Source organism: Pongo abelii, chromosome 11, assembly GCF_028885655.2.
Source record: "Pongo abelii isolate AG06213 chromosome 11, NHGRI_mPonAbe1-v2.0_pri, whole genome shotgun sequence".
Taxonomy (NCBI): domain Eukaryota; kingdom Metazoa; phylum Chordata; class Mammalia; order Primates; family Hominidae; genus Pongo; species Pongo abelii.
Window position 1 is genome coordinate 137510486 of NC_071996.2, and position 17107 is coordinate 137527592.

Here is a 17107-nt window from a genome sequence, read left to right on the forward strand (position 1 = left end):
AGTCTCTCTGGCCCCATCTGCTGAAGCCTCTTCCAAGACCTTAGAAACAGCTGTTTTCCCCTGCAGTGGTGGAAAGGCACCTTGGTATTGTCACGCCCAGTCTGCACACTGTGCCTGCCGCTTTACAGAAGCAGACGCATTTCGTCCTCATAACAACCCTCCACGTCCGTCATTTTAGTTCCATGGGGATCTAAAGAGGATTTGGCAGGTGGGGTTCAGATCCAGGGTAGCCACTCATGTGCTGTGTGCCCCCGGGAAGTGACTTCATTTTGCTGTCTCTGTTTCATGGGCACAACTGGTAAAGCACCATCTTCTCTACAGGGCCTCTCACTGGCCGGCGTGACCCCACACACACTCGGATGAGGATCTCTGGCATGGAGCAGCTCTCAGAGGCCAGATGTTTGTACCCACTGTCCCCTCCTCTGAGATTTCTCAGACGCACCTTGGCACATCCTAATGAAAGGGTCTTGATGCCCACTTCCAGACCCAAACTTCCCCCAATGCCCTCCTGTGAAGGTCTGCTGCCACCATCCACACAGCTGTGTGAACAGAGCTGTCAGAAGCCTCATTGTTATCCTTAACACCTTCTTGGATTTCATTCCCCTCTATTCAATTCATCCACTAGTTTTGTTGATTTTTATCTCCTAAATGTTTTTTTGAAATTTGTTTTTTCCATAACCACTGCCACCCCATAAGCCATCCTCATCACTGGCCTGCCTGTGTCTTAGGCACAACCTCCTCACTTTCCTTCCCCTCGAGCCCCTTCTGATCTGTGCTGCAGCCAGAGCGATTCTTTGGAAAAAGGAATCTGATGTGTCATTCATCTGCTTAAAACAGCCTCATGGCTTCCCATCACTTCAGTGTAAAGATTTTAAAAATAGGCCTGGGATGGTGGCTTATGCCTGTAATCCCAGCACTTTGGGAGGCCGAGGCAGGTGGATCACCTAAGGACAAGAGTTCGAGACCAGCCTGGTCAACATGGCGAAACCCTGTCTCTACTAAAAATACAAAAATTAGCTGGGCATGGTGGCATGCGCCTATAGTCCCTGCTACTTGGGAGGCTGAGGCAGGAGAATCACTTGAACCTGGGAGGTAGAGGTTGCAGTGAGCCGAGATAGTGCCACTGCACTCCAGCCTCGGCATCAGAGCGAGATTCCATCTGAAAAAAAAAAAAAAAAGATGTAAAAAGTTAATATGTCTGCTCAGTGCACATCTTATTCTCCCATTTCCACTGATGTTTACAACCCCCACCCCGCCCCCACCATAGGGCCTTTGCACATGCTGTTGCCTCTGTGGGGTGCTCTAGGCTCCCAACCTCCCCATTAGTTCATGTTCCTGCTGCTCATCCTCTGCTCTCAGTTCTGAGACCCTTCCTCCTTGGGAAGCTGCTCCTGGATGAGCTGTCTCAGTTTATGCTTCTCAGAGCACTGTGCGTGTCCTTCTTAGCACTTTACATGGGCTGAGACTTTAAATGTGTGTGGTTGATTATCTGCCTATCCAAAGAGGCTGGAACGTTCTTGAGGGCAAAGAACATGTTCACTTGGCCCTTCCTTTTATCTTGATCTTAACAAAGCCCCTTGTTCTTAGTAGCTGCTCAGTAAATATGCATTGAGTGGATGAACAGGTGATTCTAAGGACTATGACTTGTTTGGATAAAGTGCCTTAGAAGAAGGTCTAAGACGTTTCATGACCACCATGTTCTTGTGGCCCTGGGGATGCCATTGCTCTCACCCCTCCAGAGGGTTCTCATTTTGCCTGTTGGTTTATACATCCTCAGGTACCACGTATGACTTTGCCCACTGCACCTTCACTGGGAATGAGTCCAAGCCACTGTGCGTGGAGCTGGATGAGCACAACCTGCCCCGGTTCCCCGAGTGGATCACCATCCCCCTGGTGTGCATCTACATGTTATCCACCAACATCCTGCTGGTCAACCTGCTGGTCGCCATGTTTGGGTATGTGTTCAGTCACATGTTCACTGATGTCCACCCTGGGCCAAGCCCCATGCCAGGCTGGAGGTGCTGGGAGCATCGCAAAGGTCCCACCCTTGAAGAACATACTTTAGAGATCTTTTGGAGGATTGGTGGACTAGAGGGAGTGGGGCCTTTTTAAAGGGACCATATTAAAAATATAAGCTGTGCCTTGAGTTTATTTGACACTGAAGACAAGCACCTGTGACAATCTTCATCAAATCCAGACTGCATATTTGGCATCCATTTAGCAAGCTCTTTAGAGCTTCATGAGGTTAGTAACAACATCACTCATTGGTGACGGAAATATAGTTTAACTCATCTCCAAAGTGCCTTATATGTTATGGGGGTCAGTGGTATGGATTCTAGGATTTACAGGACTCAGACTTTAGTTAATTACTGTTTTAAATTTTTCAGTTTAAATCAGAATACAAAGAGCAGAGACTGGAGAGTGACTCTCCTTTAGGGCTCATGCCTGATGAGGTTGGAGGGAATAATATTGGTAATTCTCCTTTACATATTTAGAAAATGATGTTTTTCATTTCCTATCCATCTTTCTTAGGAGGGTTTCAAAGAGCCCCAGTGGTAGTTTCAGTGGGAGAGCCTTGGTTTTATATTGTTCCTTCATGGTATATCAGCATTTTAAGTGCACAAATCCCATCACGGTCAGAAAGAAAATTAACCAACAAATATGCACATTTAATACATGATCTGTTAAACCTTTGGGTGGAAGGGAACTCTTTATTCAAAACCAGAAACCTAGAAACTCTGAATGAGAAGATAAACATATTTGATTATATAAAACAGTTTTATATAATAACTGATAAATTAGGGGAAATGTTTGCAATGCATATAATGAACAAAGGCTTTTATCTCCTAATATAGAAAGAGCTCCTGTGAATTTATAAGAGAAAGACAACCCATAGAAAACTTGTCAGAGAAAATAAATAATTCAGAGAAAGAAAAGTCCAATGGCCAATAAGCATATAAAAAAGGACTTAATCTTGTGGACAGGAAAGTTCAGATGGAAACAATGAAATGCTGTTTTAAACCCAGCAGATGAACGAAAGTTAAAGGGAGTCTCTGGTGTTGGGATGATGCTGGGAAATGGACATTGCTACTGGGATCCTGACTCGCTTCCCATTCTTAGGAAAGTACTTCGAAAATAGTTATTAAAGGAAAAACATGCAAACCTCTGTCGGAACTCTCTCACGTCTGGGAATCTATCCTAAAGATGTATGTTCAAAGATGTTTATTAGATCACTATTTGATGTCTATCACTAGGGAAAGGCTAAGAAAGTGTGCTGTATCCACACTGCAGAATATTATGCCACTCTTAAAAGACAAAGTTTGATCTATATCTATTAACTTGAAAGAATGATATTTTTTAAATATAAAAAACAAATTGCAAATTAATTTTATGCCATAATACTGTTTTCTAACAATAAAAACATGGACTTCAAAAATCAAATATATACTTCGCTGGTTACAATGATCACACATTACATTCATAATTTAGAAAAGAATATAAGGAAAAGACAGTTGTCAAATAGAGCCCTGAGATTCCAAGATGCCCAAGGACTACAGATGAGGGTCACCTGCCTTATTTGGCCAGTGGCCTCCCCCTGAGCAGAGCTGTGTGGAAGCACATACCTCTGGGGACGTCACATAGCAAAGGGGCTGAGAAATGTATGGCCATCTGGTCTCCCAGTGTCCAGAGATGTCCGTCTCCAGTCCACTCCAGTCTTCTTTACACTGTGACCAAAAGTGATGTTTCTAAAACGTCACCCATATAGTTTGGCTGTGTCCCCACCCAAATCTCATCTTGAATGGTAGCTCCCATATTCCCTCATGTTGTGGGAGGGACTTGGTGGGAGATAATCGAATCATGGGGGTGGTTCCCCCATACTGTTCTCATGGTAGTGAATACGTGTCATGAGATTTGATGGTTTTATAAGGGGAAACCCTTTTTACTTGGCTCTCATTCTGTTTGCCTGCTGCCATCCATGTAAGACATGACTTGCTCCTCCTTGCCTTCCATCATGATTGTGAGGCCTCCCCAGCCACGTGGAACTGTGAGTCCATTAAACCTCTTTTTTTTTTTTTTTTTTTGTAAATTGCCCAGTTTTGGGTATGTCTTTATCATCAGTGTGAAAATGGACTAACACAGTCATTGTTCTGCTTAAAATTCTGGAAGGATTTCAGTATTTCCCTACAGCATTCAGTATAAATTTCAGTCTTCTCAGCTTCCCCACCATGCTCATCCCCTGCTCTCTGTCCCCTGGCAGGCCTCCCATATGCTCCTCTTTAAACAGGGTGATCTGCTATGCCTGATGCTTTGCACATACTTATCCTCTGTCTGGATTGCCTGTTCCATCCCGAACTTCTCTTCCTGCCCAGTTCCTGCTTGCCCTTTACAGAGCCAGGAATCATCTTTTGCCAGGGTGGTACCTGATGGCCTCCCCACGTCACACAGAGACTCTTTGAGCACCTATGGTACTCTTTTACTTGCATAGTAACAACCTTCTCTCCTTGAGAATGGTGAACTCTGGAGGGTGAAGATTGTGCCTACCATCTCAGCACCTGGCACTTTGTGGGTTTATTCAATGAATGAAAAAAATGGGTTCTTACCCATGTTTAGTTCATTATTTAGTTATTAGTTAGGAGCTTGGCTTCCTGGTGTATTATATACTGAGAAGCACCAGTGGTGAGTAACAAATCAGCAAGAGAATCATCATGTAAAGGTTTAAAATCTGCTCCGTGCCAGGTGCCTGGACCATGAAGATTATGTGACTGCTAGTTCCACATGGTCCTAAGGAGGGAGGGTGAAACTCTCCCTCACCACCTAGCTGGTGGCAGGGAAGGACTTGGGGATCCAGAAGCCTGTCTGACTCACAGGCAGCCAGCCAATGTCATGATGTCCAAATGGTGTCCAAACGTCAGAGGGGCCAACATCTGAGCTGCAGAGAGAAGCAGCAGGTTATGGGTGATTATGTCTCCACCAGAGAGGGAGAAAAAGCAGACCAATCCCAAAACCTGAAGCAAAGGCGAGGGCGAAGTGGGATGGCTTCAGGCTTTTCCTTGCAGTGATAAGATGTCATAGCTACACTGGATAGTCCTGTAAGAACTTACCACTAACTATATTTACAGACATCAAACAAAAAGACCAACAGCTCCTAAAGCCGTGGCCTTTGAGTTATGCTAACTTGGTAAATCTCAGCGAGGCACATTGTAAAGTGTTTAGAGCTTTCTTGAATCTATGCACGTGAGCTGTCTGAAGGAGCCATTCACGAGAACCGTGGCATTTTTGTAATCCATTACCTGCATTTTGATAATGAAATGATTGAATTTGGAGCTGAGCAAGATGGGAGCCTCGTCTGTCACTTTCAGGTGAAGGGGATGAAGTCCCAACAGCTCAGCGTCTGTGGTCCTGGCCGCGCGTTATCTGGCTTAACTCAGGTCTCTTCCCCACGAGGCCAGAGCCACTGCATCACATCCTACTGTTGCCCCAGTCAGTGCTTAAGTGTGACAGCTTGCGACATCCCTGTCCTTGGGGAGCCTCCTTGATTAGCTCCGGCTTAAACCAGAGGCCTTTTCCTGGCTAATACCTGTCTGGGAACGCCAGAACAGCGAGAGACGCCGTGTTGTTATCCTTAGGTTAAATCCTTGGAACACTGTTTCTGATCATTGTTAAAGTTGTTCAGGGCTTATTCTGTGAGCAGATGGCCCCAGGCTGTGACCTTTCCCTGGCACCACATCAAAATACTCATTTAAAAGCTTAACCATACACAATGGCAACCTTATTAACTGCAATGCAAATGTACCTTTGGGAATTCTGAAGGAGTATTAGAGTGCTCTCTAGATGGTATTCAACAGAGAAAGGAAATGGACGTGAACATCTGTGATTATTCTACATTAAAATTATCGATCACAGGCACTGTGTGGCTTATCAGAGGCAGGAAGTGAATTTAAAGTCAGTAAATGACTCCAGGTCGACTTACCAGGAGCTAGGGCATTTATAAGCGTTGTGTCCCGAAGATAAGTTCACCCCATGCAGTTCTGAAAAGGACTTGACAAACATGTCCTGCTGTAGAATAATTTCTAAAAATGTTTTTCAGATCTTAGGAGTAATATAAACATGCAGAAAAGTAGAAGGAAGAAAATAATGACCTGATACAAACTAAAGGTTTGAGTGCTGTGTGAACAGTCTAAGGGAGGTTATTGAATTGGGGTGAAAAGAATAGAAAGAAGAGCGCAGATAATTGTAATAGTAACAATAGCTAATATTTATTGAAGCTTTCCCATGCTGGGCACAAGTTCAAGTGCTTTACAGGGGTCGCCTCATTTAATTATTACTCATTTCTGTGTAGGTGTGTAGCCGGTGGGCTAGTTCAGGTTCTTGACTTCGGGACAGAAAAGAATTTGAAAAGTGAGTCAAAAGCAAAAGCAAGCAAGAGAGTTGATTGCAAAGCCAAAGAACACTCTAGCAGCTGGTCAGAACGGGCCGCTTAAAGGCAAGACAGCTCTGTCTAATACTGGGGGAGCTCCCTTTATGGGAAATTTGCATGATTATTCATGAAGGGGTGGGAAGGGGTGCCGCTATTAAGCATGTTAGGAGTGGTTTCTTAGGCCCACATGTGCAGTGGCTGTACATGCTAGTACATCCATCGCATGTCTTATAAGCATTTTAAATCTCCACCCGGGGGTGTGTTTTTTACTATTATAATGAGCACAGGTCAGCCCAAGGACACTATTCACGGGTTTCTGTGCTTGTACAAATGTGGAGATTTTTCTCTTCTGCTCCTGCCTTTTTGCTGTAGGATGTTCTAACCACGAGCTCAGGATGCGGTCTGTGCACTGTTAGGCGGTTTGTTCTCTTCATCAATTTGACAAGTTTCTTGTTTTCTGTCAAGGGAGGCTCTGACCACCTCATCTAACCTGCCTCAGGTGCAGCCTTATTGCCATTTTACACATAAGGCGTGGGAGGCAGAGAAAGGTTAAGTCCCTGCTGTTAAGGAAAGAGATGACATGGAAACATATGAATATAATATATATAATATAATGTAATACAAACAGCATGGAGAGGCTATTTGCAGAGAAGGGAGTTATTAATTGTGAGATTGTTGGCTGGGGGAGCCTAGGATCTGCAGCAGTGGCTAGATGGAGGTGATGTTTGCTTGAAAGATCATGTACCCAGAGCCCCGAGTGTTGGTAGGAGCGGTAGAAGCAGGGGAGATAATGTTAGTCTGGGGAGGAATCAGCAGCCGGGGAGGGTGGAAATGTAGGCAGGGGCTAGGTTATGGAGACTCTTTTATGGTATATTAAAGAATTTGGACTTTTTCCTGAAGTTGAAGAGAAATGTCATGGGTCTTCATGCAAGTATATGGCACAGTCTTAGTTGGTTACTCTGTTAGCAATATACTAACCTGAATTATCAATTCCAAAATGAGTGCGATCCAATCTCTGGTCATCTCTTACTGCTGGCTGTTGTTGGCTTTGTATCTACTTTTTTGATGTTGCAGAATGAGAGGGGAACCAGAATGTGTTACACAGTTTAACATACACACCAGCGCATCAGAGAGAGCAAAAAGTCAGTGTCACCATGGGCCATGGGGCAGTACTGGCTAGAAACTGCCTGTGTGCTGGGGAAGGAGCGACAAAGGAAAATGCATGAAATCTACACAAAGTTTGGAGGAGGTGTCCATCTGATAGGAAGTTAGCTGACAAGTTTCTTGTATTTGAATGTATTTGAAAATTCTGCCATTGTTTTAGCATCTACTTTTTCCTTGTGAATTTTTTGCAGACTTTGCATTCTGTTCTGTGGATCTGTCTTTGTATTTTGGTTTTTACTACCAAATGGCTTTGATTACTGAAGTTTTTTTTTTTTTTTTTTAGTCATTCTAACATCTGTTGTACAAGTTTCCCTCATTATTCTTATTCAAAACTTTTCTGGCATTTCTTGTATATTTAATTGTACAGAGGAGCCTAAGGCTTATCTTGTGAATTCTTTCTTCTTTCTCCTTCCCCCAAAAATTCTTGTGAATATTATTATGGTGATGTTAGGTTTGTAGAATCATTTAAGGGAATTTGGCATCTTACTATTGAGAAGAAATGCTATGATTTTCATTTATTCAAACATATGTAATTTCTCAGTAAAGTTTTATGGTCTTTTTCATATGGATCTGGCAGATTCCTTGTTAATTTGTTTCCAGCCACTTATGGTGGGGGGAAAAAAAGTAAGGTACTTTTTCTATTATGTTTTTTCAGTGACTACTTTTTGGTACGTAGGAAGGTTATTAAAGTTTTCCTTATTTATTCTGGAACGAGTCTCCTTACTAAATTACTTTTCTTTTTTTTTTTCTTTTTATCATGTCATGGAAAGTTCCTCCTCTTTTTTGTTTATTAAGCTCCTTTCTCTTTCTCTTCCTAATCAGAAAAGGATGTTATATGTTGCCAGAAGACTTTCTAGCAGCTATTGAAATGCCATTTTTCCTTTTGATCTAGTATTATGATGCATTGTACAAAAGATGAATGATATAAATGTTCTTAATATTTAGTCATCCTATTCCGTGGTCATGGTGTGTTATTCTTTTAAGGTACCTCTGGACTTCATTTATGTACAAAGCGATTTGAATTCTAAATGTCTGTTCCCTCTTGGTACCATTTCCACTCTCAGTGAGTTTCTGAACTGCCACTGTCCCTCTGCATGGCCTCTCCTTCCTCCTCCTCTCCTGCTCAGCTGAAGGTGCTCAGCTGGTTTCAGGAGATGGACCTCAGCTGTCACTGCACGTCTCCAGCCAGCTGGGTGTTTGCCAGGGACAGGACACCAAGGGTACAAGATATCGCTGGAGATGCACAAAGGGAAAATTGCAGAATTCTCTCAGGGACAACACCAGATGGCCACTGGTTGTCAAGGAGACTTTGAGAACCATCTCAGATGGGGCGGGTGAGACCCTGGGCATGAGAGATGGTCTCTAAGCTGCTACAATGCTTGCTTTGCTGAGGGGGTGTGCACGTGCTGGCCCAGAAAATCCTTTTCTGCAGAGTTCAGTCTCCCCTTTACAGAATTTGAAAACAATGTCTACAGAATATAAACATTGTTTTAGGAAAGCAGGTGGAAGCATCGCTCCATTAGGAGCCCCCCTCTGGAGAACCCTCATGTCTATTTGGCTGAGTCCCGGACTGACTGGAGAGAAAAAGAACATTTTGAAAGCTGCTGCCATATGGGTCAGGTGTACCTCGGTGTATAAATAAATCTCAGCCTAGCCAATCCTGAATATGCATTATTTATGCAAAATGGCTTTTGGGTATTAATGTCCAGTTATCAGCTGGTTCACTCACACCCCCTGGGATGCCCATAAGGGTTCTTGCTATTTGTCTGGGAAAGCATTGCTGTTCACTGGATCCACCTTTGCCCTTGAGGTACAGAGGAAGCTACCCTTCCAGCAGGAGGGGCCGTGCAGTCAACCCAGTTGTCCTGAGGAACAAATGATCGGTGACATATGAGGCAGAGCTCTTTAAAACTAGGGAATGATACAAACACAAAGCCTTATTCATGGGCACTGGCCTACGTGCACTGTAGCTCAGGGATCACAGACTTTCTCTGTAAGGGCCAGCTAGGGTCATTGGTCAGATGTGTCAAAAGAAGCAGTATTCAGTGATGCTGTACCCACCCGCACCTCCCTGCTTTGTAAAAGCCATTCTTAGCTCATGCACTGTACAAAAACAGGTGGGGGGCTTGGCTTGGTCCCAAGTTGCAGTTTTCCAATCCCTATTTTAGATGATCTAGAAGATATGTTTTTCCCTGACTCCAAGTGGCCACTTAAGCCATGGTGCAATAAATCTCTTCTTACTTGGACTCTTCTGGGCTGCATTTCCACTCTGAGCTCTCTGAGGAAGATGGGGGGCCCACTTGCCAGAGAGAATGCTTTCCCCTGCTCTGAGCATCCTGGAAGTTTCTCCTTTCAATAGGACTTGTTGCTTCCTTTGGAATAATACCTTGGAAAACAACATCAATGCACAAAAATGGATGCAGTTGTTTTGAATTTTTCTTTGGTGTTAGAGTTTTGGGAAGTCAGTGTAATCCATTTTTTGACTAGATATATAGTCAAAGATTTCTATTTCCTTTGTTGAAATAGGGCATCTATTTCTTTTTTGGAAATATAACATTTCTTAAAATATTTTCACATTCATTTCTTCTTATTTTTAGGTTAAATTCCCCAAATTTGAATATTTCAAGTTACTTTTAGGGACAATAATTTGAATGGTAATAGTTGTTCTGGCCCAAGTAGTAAACTGATTTCTGGCAAGTTCTTACCCTGAACTTCCCTAATTGGGGGCTGCTGCATGCACACCTGTCTCGTTGCAGCAGCAGAAACAGGCAGTGCATTTTGTAGGCACCAGAACCAGCTGCAGACTAGAAAGGGTGGATGATGATGCTTGCTATTAGCCTGAAAGCAACCTGACCTACATTTGGAAGAAACGCCAGGCTGGCTGCTAGATTTGACTGGCTGCACTATAATACATCCCACTCCTGGCTGTTTTTCACCTAAGTAATCTTCCACTCAGGGTTGATGTGAGGATCAGTCAACCAACCAATTTACATGCTTAGCATAGGAGCTTACATGTAGGAGATGTTTAATAAACATAAATCATTTTCTTTTAAGGATCTCACCCTGTTCAAGAGGCACTTGCTACAAGTCTGCCTTACACAGGATCCAGGCCCTAGTGTAGATTGCAGAGGTGTTCCATTCATCACTAAACACCAAGATAAACAAAGCTAAACTTTAAGCAAAGCCAATAACCATTGTCTGTGTAGGTCAGTGTTTTGCGTAGGTATCTGACTTTTTTTGCTTAAGATATTTAAGTCTAATGTAATATAATGTAATGTACTAAGGTGCAAGAATGAGGTCTCATAACATATGTAATCGATTTTTCTGCCTGACTTTATTGAGGATATTCCCCAGAATTTGGATAATTTAATGCTTCCCCCATCAGGATTTGCCTTCAAACAGTTCATTGCAGCTTCTTTGGCTCTTGAAGGGATGATTTGATATTAGCAATAAAAATGTCTTGGATGGTTGAACTTTGCAAATTGTAATATGCTTTGTAGTTATCTAAAATGCTAAGCTAGCAAGTATCCCAATAAAATCCTTTTGAAATGAAGCATATCTCAAACCCATTTTTTGAAATAGAGCATTGCTTAAAACATTTCCTGCTCCCCTCTGTGAGGTGGTATCATGTGGCAGTGAAACAAATAGACGTGGGGCTGGATTGCAGGGTCCAAATCCGGGATTCAACACTTCCTAACTGGGGGACTCAGACAATTCACTTACCTTTGTTGTGCCTCCATTTCCTGATCTGTTCATTGTAGATGATAATAGACATCATAGATAATAGACATACATCAGAGAGTTGTTTGTAGATTAAGCCAATTAATTTAAGCAGACTGCTGGAACAGTGTCTGGTTTATAATAAGTGTTAGCTATTTTATAGTTTTGGTTTAATTTGTAACAGAGAAATCCTTGGCATTATCAGTTTTGGAGTAAGACACAAAATAAACATTTTAATCATTATGGAAGTAATTCATACTCATTGCCTCATGCTGGAAAGCAAATGGAAAAGAGAATAAACAGCACTCAAGACGTGATGCCCAAGGTGACTGCCATTTGTGGTTGATCTATTTCTCTTTGTGAATTGAGATTTGCATAACAAAACCATATTGTAAGTACAAATTTGAGCCTAATTATTTTCACTTAACATATATGATAAGCATTTCTCCATAATAAAACAATTATTCATGACTTTAATGGCTGCATAATGTAATCATATTGATTAACTGTAATGTGTGACACATTTTCTTAGTGATGAACATTTAGTTTTTTTCTTTCCCTTTGAGTAGGGGGTGGGGGCAGCTGTTACGTACGGTGCTGGTGGCCAACAGTCATGCGTATATATTCATTTACATATATATTTTTTCTTAGTATTTCCTTATTCTTAGGGTAAATTCCCAGAAGTAAAGTCATTGGGTCAAACGGATGAACATTCTTAAGGCTCTTGATAAACACTAACAAGCTGTTTTCTTTCCAGGCTGTTTAAACTTAGACATGGATGAGGGCCACCATGCCAGTCCCAAGGGTGTTGACATCTTGGACCACTTTGTATCTAACATCATAAGAAATGAATAAAAAAAGTGAATCATTGAAAGATCTTGAAATAAAATAATTTTAAAGTTTGTTGAGCATTTTTTTGTGATTAAAAAAAAAACCACCAAAAGCCAGACACACTTTTGACCCAGCATGAATTGAAGATCACTTTCACTTCCTGCTGAGTTATTTTGGCTTGTGTATCAGTCTGGATTCTTCTCTCCTGTCTGAACTTAAGCTATTGCAGTAATAGCTTAATACCACTATTGCCGTACTTGGCAGTTTAGCGATGAGGCATATGCAATGCTAAGTCTTGGCCTTCTCTCTTCCCTCGCCAGCTACACGGTGGGCACCGTCCAGGAGAACAATGACCAGGTCTGGAAGTTCCAGAGGTACTTCCTGGTGCAGGAGTACTGCAGCCGCCTCAATATCCCCTTCCCCTTCATCGTCTTCGCTTACTTCTACATGATGGTGAAGAAGTGCTTCAAGTGTTGCTGCAAGGAGAAAAACATGGAGTCTTCTGTCTGCTGTGAGTGGTTTATCCATGTGTACTTGGGATCAGAAGCAGCGATTAATTTCAGGGAAGGATGCCTGGTGTGTATCTCAACAGGAAGGAATTATTCACAGTTCTTTCACTGTTCACATCTGTACATCTGTAAAGATCAGGCATCAGGCCAACCAATGAATTACTCTAGAGGAAATGTAGATGAAGAAAGCACTGTAGATCTGCCGGGATAGCCTGCTTTGCGGGGAATGAATGACTTTTGGACAGATCATGTAATAATAATGTAAATAGTATGTTGAACAGGCAGAATTCATGGGATAGTGTCCAATCATGACTTTGTTTTTGCTTTTCATTGTTCCCGTGAAATTTATTCTCTAGGAACCTTTAAATCTGACTCCAGCAGGGTTTGTGACTCTTCTTAGGAAAACAGAAAATCTTACAATTGTTACACTTGAGAAAACATCATCTCAGTTTAGAAATAGGAACGTGTGACCAGGCGCGGTGGCTCACGCCTGTAATCCCAGCACTTTGGGAGGCCTAGGCAGGCGGATTGCCTAAGCTTAGGAGTTTGTGACCAGCTTGGGCAACACGGTGAAACCCCATCTCTACTAAAATACAAAAAAATTAGCTGGGTGTGGTGGTGTGCGCCTGTAGTCCCATAGTCCCAGCTACTCGGGAGGCTGAGGCAGGAGAATTGCTTGAACCCGGGAGGTGGAGGTTGCAGTGAGCCGAGATCTCACCACTGCACTCCAGCCTGGGCGACAGAGCGAGACTCCATCTCAAAAAGAAAAAAGAAAGAAAGAAATAGGAACGTGCAGTTCAATATATTAACCAGCCTATTAATTGCTATTCAGAGGTGAGACTCCTCCTCCCCGCCCCACTCCCAGCTGGTGGAGCTGTCAGGGAGGGTCGGCAGTGGGCTGTTCCCTCCCTTTGCTCCAATTCACCGGCTGTGGGGACTGACCCTCCGCAGCTGGAGCACAGAGGGACAGGATGGGAAGGGGAGCTGAAAGCCTTTTCTTAGTGATGCTGTTGTGGGCTGCTTCATGCCCTCTGGCCTGGCAGATGTTTGAAACTGATCCTTGATTGTGTGGGCACTCAGGGGGTCCTTCAGAGAGTCCCTGGCTGTCCCCTCTGACCCCAACTCCTAGGACTTGGCCATGCTTTCTCTGGTGGCTGCCCATCACCCCAGCCTCTGGTTTCCAGGGGTCCGCCCCACACACTCCACACACTAATCTCTTCAGGAAGGCAGCCATCAACCCACCCCATCCACACATCAGACTGTGGATCATTCTCTCTCATGTGGTCACCTAGCCCTCACAAACTGGGGTGCAGGCTGCTCCCCACCCAGCCACCTCTCCCTACCCCTGAAGTGGTAGCAGCTGTCAGCCATATGTCCTTTGAATGCAGGGAGCCGGCATCCAGCTCTCTTCCTGGCCCTGTAGGAACCCACATCAGGCTTGAGTTTCTCCCAGAGCCACTAAGCCAGACAATCTTCCTAGCCCGTAGTTATGCCTCAACCAGATTAAGCACGCAGGGAGGAAGGGGCCTGTTTTTATTTGTTTGGATGTTTGGACACAAAAGAAAAGATAGAAAGGGCACCCCTGGCCTTTTTCCTCACCCCTGACCTCAGACCTAAGCCAAAGATCCATCTCTGGGGTGGGGATGTAGCTGTGGGGCCAACTCCTCCATCAGGCACAGTGCCAGGGCCCACAGGACCTCAGGGGCTCCTGAACATCTTTACATTTTCTTTAAAAACCAGAAGAAAAAAATGAGCTTTTAGATTAAAGAAACTGTTCTCATCTATATTAATGTATTTGTTTTATACCAACTAAGTCATAAAATATTTTTAATATATTTTTTCTGAAGGAAGGGACTCAGAATGGCAAATGTGCTTAGGGCCTAGGGTGACCATCTCCTTATAGTTTGCCCAGGACTTCCCCATCTTAGTACTGAGAGTCCTGCATCCTGGGAATCCAGTTAGGGTGAGCAGCCTGTGCCCAACCAGTTAGGGTGCCAGCTAGTGCCCATCCAGTTAGGGTGAGCAGATTGTACCCAGCTAGTTAGGGTGAGCAGCCTGTGCCCATCCAGTTAGGGTGCCAGCTTGTGCCCATCCAGTTAGAGTGAGCCGCTTGTGCCCATCCAGTTAGAGTGAGCCGCTTGTGCCCATCCAGTTAGGGTGAGCCACATCCAGTTAGGGTGCCGGCTTGTGCCCATCCAGTTAGGGTGCCAACTTGTGCCCGTCCAGTTAGAGTGAGCAGCCTGCACCCATCCAGTTAGGGTGCCAGCTTGTGCCCATCCAGTTAGGGTGCCAGCTTGTGCCCATCCAGTTAGGGTGCCAGCTTGTGCCCATCCAGTTAGAGTGAGCAGCCTGTGCCCATCCAGTTAGGGTGAGCTGCTTGTGCCCATCCAGTTAGGGTGCCAGCTTGTGCCCATCCAGTTAGGGTGCCAGCTTGTGCCCATCCAGTTAGAGTGAGCAGCCTGTGCCCATCCAGTTAGGGTGAGCTGCTTGTGCCAATCCAGCTAGAGTGCCAGCTTGTGCCCATCCAGTTAGGGTGCCAGCTTGTGCCCATCCTGTTAAGGTGAGCAGATTGTACCCATTCAGTTAGAGTGAGCAGCTTGTGCCCATTTGCCCAGGACTATCCCAATTGTAACATGGACATTTTTGCCTTCTGGGAACCTCCTTGGTTTCAGGGACTGCTGGTCACCCTTCTAGTCTTAACGGCCCTGTGTACTGACAAGGGATGTAGAGTTAATGACTCGGTTGGACCACGCTTTGGTACCTTCAGGATTTTCATTTTCGGTTTCCTTCTTGTGAAAAAAAGAAAGGAGGGTCATTTTAGGTCTCTAAGTGGATCAGTTATATATAATTGTGTAACAAGTCACCCCAAAACTTGGTTTCCTGAAAGCATTTATTTGCCCATGATTCTGTGGGTCCCTCCTGGGGCAGGGCAGGGCAGGGCAGGGCAGGGCTGGGCTGGGCTGGCTGCCTCTGTTCCTTGAAGCATCCAGTGGTTGGAAGCTGGACCCCAGGCTGGCTGGTCTGGACGTCCACACACATTCTCACGGGCAGGGCTGGCCGGCCAGCAGCAGGGAGTCTCAGTGTCACCACACATAGCAGCTGGGTTCCTGCAAAAAGCAGGTACTGCAAGGCCCCTGAGACCGTGGCTCAGAAAGTCAGATGATGTCACTTCTGCTGCGTTCTATTGGTCCAAGCAAGTCACAGGCCCACCCAGACAGATCGGGTAGAGAATGTGACTCCGCTTCTGGGTGGGAAGGACAGCCTGCCCGGTGGGTGGAAGAATCCATGGCCCTGTTTGGCCATCGTGGCCCTGTTTGGCCACCTACCACTCTAGGCATCACTGAGCTGAATGCGCCGGTCCTCTGAGAGTGCCTCCCCCACCCAATGCTGGTTTATCAAAAGAAGGGGAGCTTCTCACTGCCCGTTCTACTCACAAATTCACAGCGGAAATGCGTGGCGCCCTTGGAGCAAGGTGTATGGGGGCTTACCTCTCATTAACTCACCTACCATACTAGACTTGGGTAGTTTGAGCAGTCCCATGTTATCTTTGATGCCTTGAACAATTTAAAACAAAATTTTCTATGCCCTGACATCTGCAGCTGCATTCACCCCTGGAAAATGCTGAGTACACGGGCTGAACCCGGGGTGCCTTTCCTGATCCTCATCATCCCCAGGCAGTTCCAGCAGATCTTTAAGAAAGAGCCTCTTCATCATACTCTGCACTTAGCTGATTTTCTGTTACTACTGTTCCAAAATTGTTATATTTTCACAAGTAATTTGGAGATCATGTATGTTTTCCATCCTTGAAAAAAACCTTTCCTCAGCACATTCTTTCTGAGCAGCATCTGTGGTCAATGTGGATGATTTATTTATTTATTTATTTATTTATTTATTTTTGAGACAGAGTCTCGCTGTGTTGCCCAGGCTGGAGTGCAGTGGCATGATCTCGGCTCACTGCAACCTCCGCCTCCTGGGTTCAAGTGATTCTCCTGCCTCAGCCTCCCAAGTAGCTGGGACTACAGGCAACCGCCACCATACCTGGCTAATTTTTGTATTTTTAGTAGAGATGGGGTTTCACTGTGTTGGCCAGGCTGGTCTTGAACTCCTGACTTTGTGATCTGCCCACCTTGGCCTCCCAAAGTGCTGGGGTTACAGGCATGAGCCACTGTGCCCTGGCCCTGTGTGGATGTTTTAAAAATGCATAAACTTGGCTCTAGAAAATGACCTTTGGCAATTTGGGATTGAAAAGGCTTCCTTGATATTTATAAATTATTCAGTTATCTTGTTACAGTCAAGGAGGAAAAATATTTTTTCCTCTACCTATCTTAGGCTCATGGCTGAGATCCCTATAACAAAAGACAGAGTAACAAGAGGAAAGCATAGAAATTTAATATAAGTTTTATATGACATAAGAGCCTTCATAAGGAAAGGAAGATCCGAAGAAACAACCTTTTTTTTTTTTTTT

General features: G+C 44.3%; 1 protein-coding gene across 1 annotated transcript in view; it reads left to right on the forward strand.

Annotated features, from left to right (window-relative positions):
- The window catches only part of TRPM8 (transient receptor potential cation channel subfamily M member 8), an 80118-nt gene extending 67115 nt beyond the window's left edge, over positions 1-13003 (forward strand). Inside the window, exons 21-22 of the mRNA XM_024243395.2 lie at positions 1778-1955; positions 12454-13003. Coding sequence (XP_024099163.1) covers positions 1778-1955; positions 12454-12853 — 578 coding nt within the window. The 3' untranslated portion in view covers positions 12854-13003. The remainder of the gene's footprint in view (positions 1-1777; positions 1956-12453) is intronic.
- The last annotated feature ends 4104 nt before the right edge of the window (positions 13004-17107 follow it).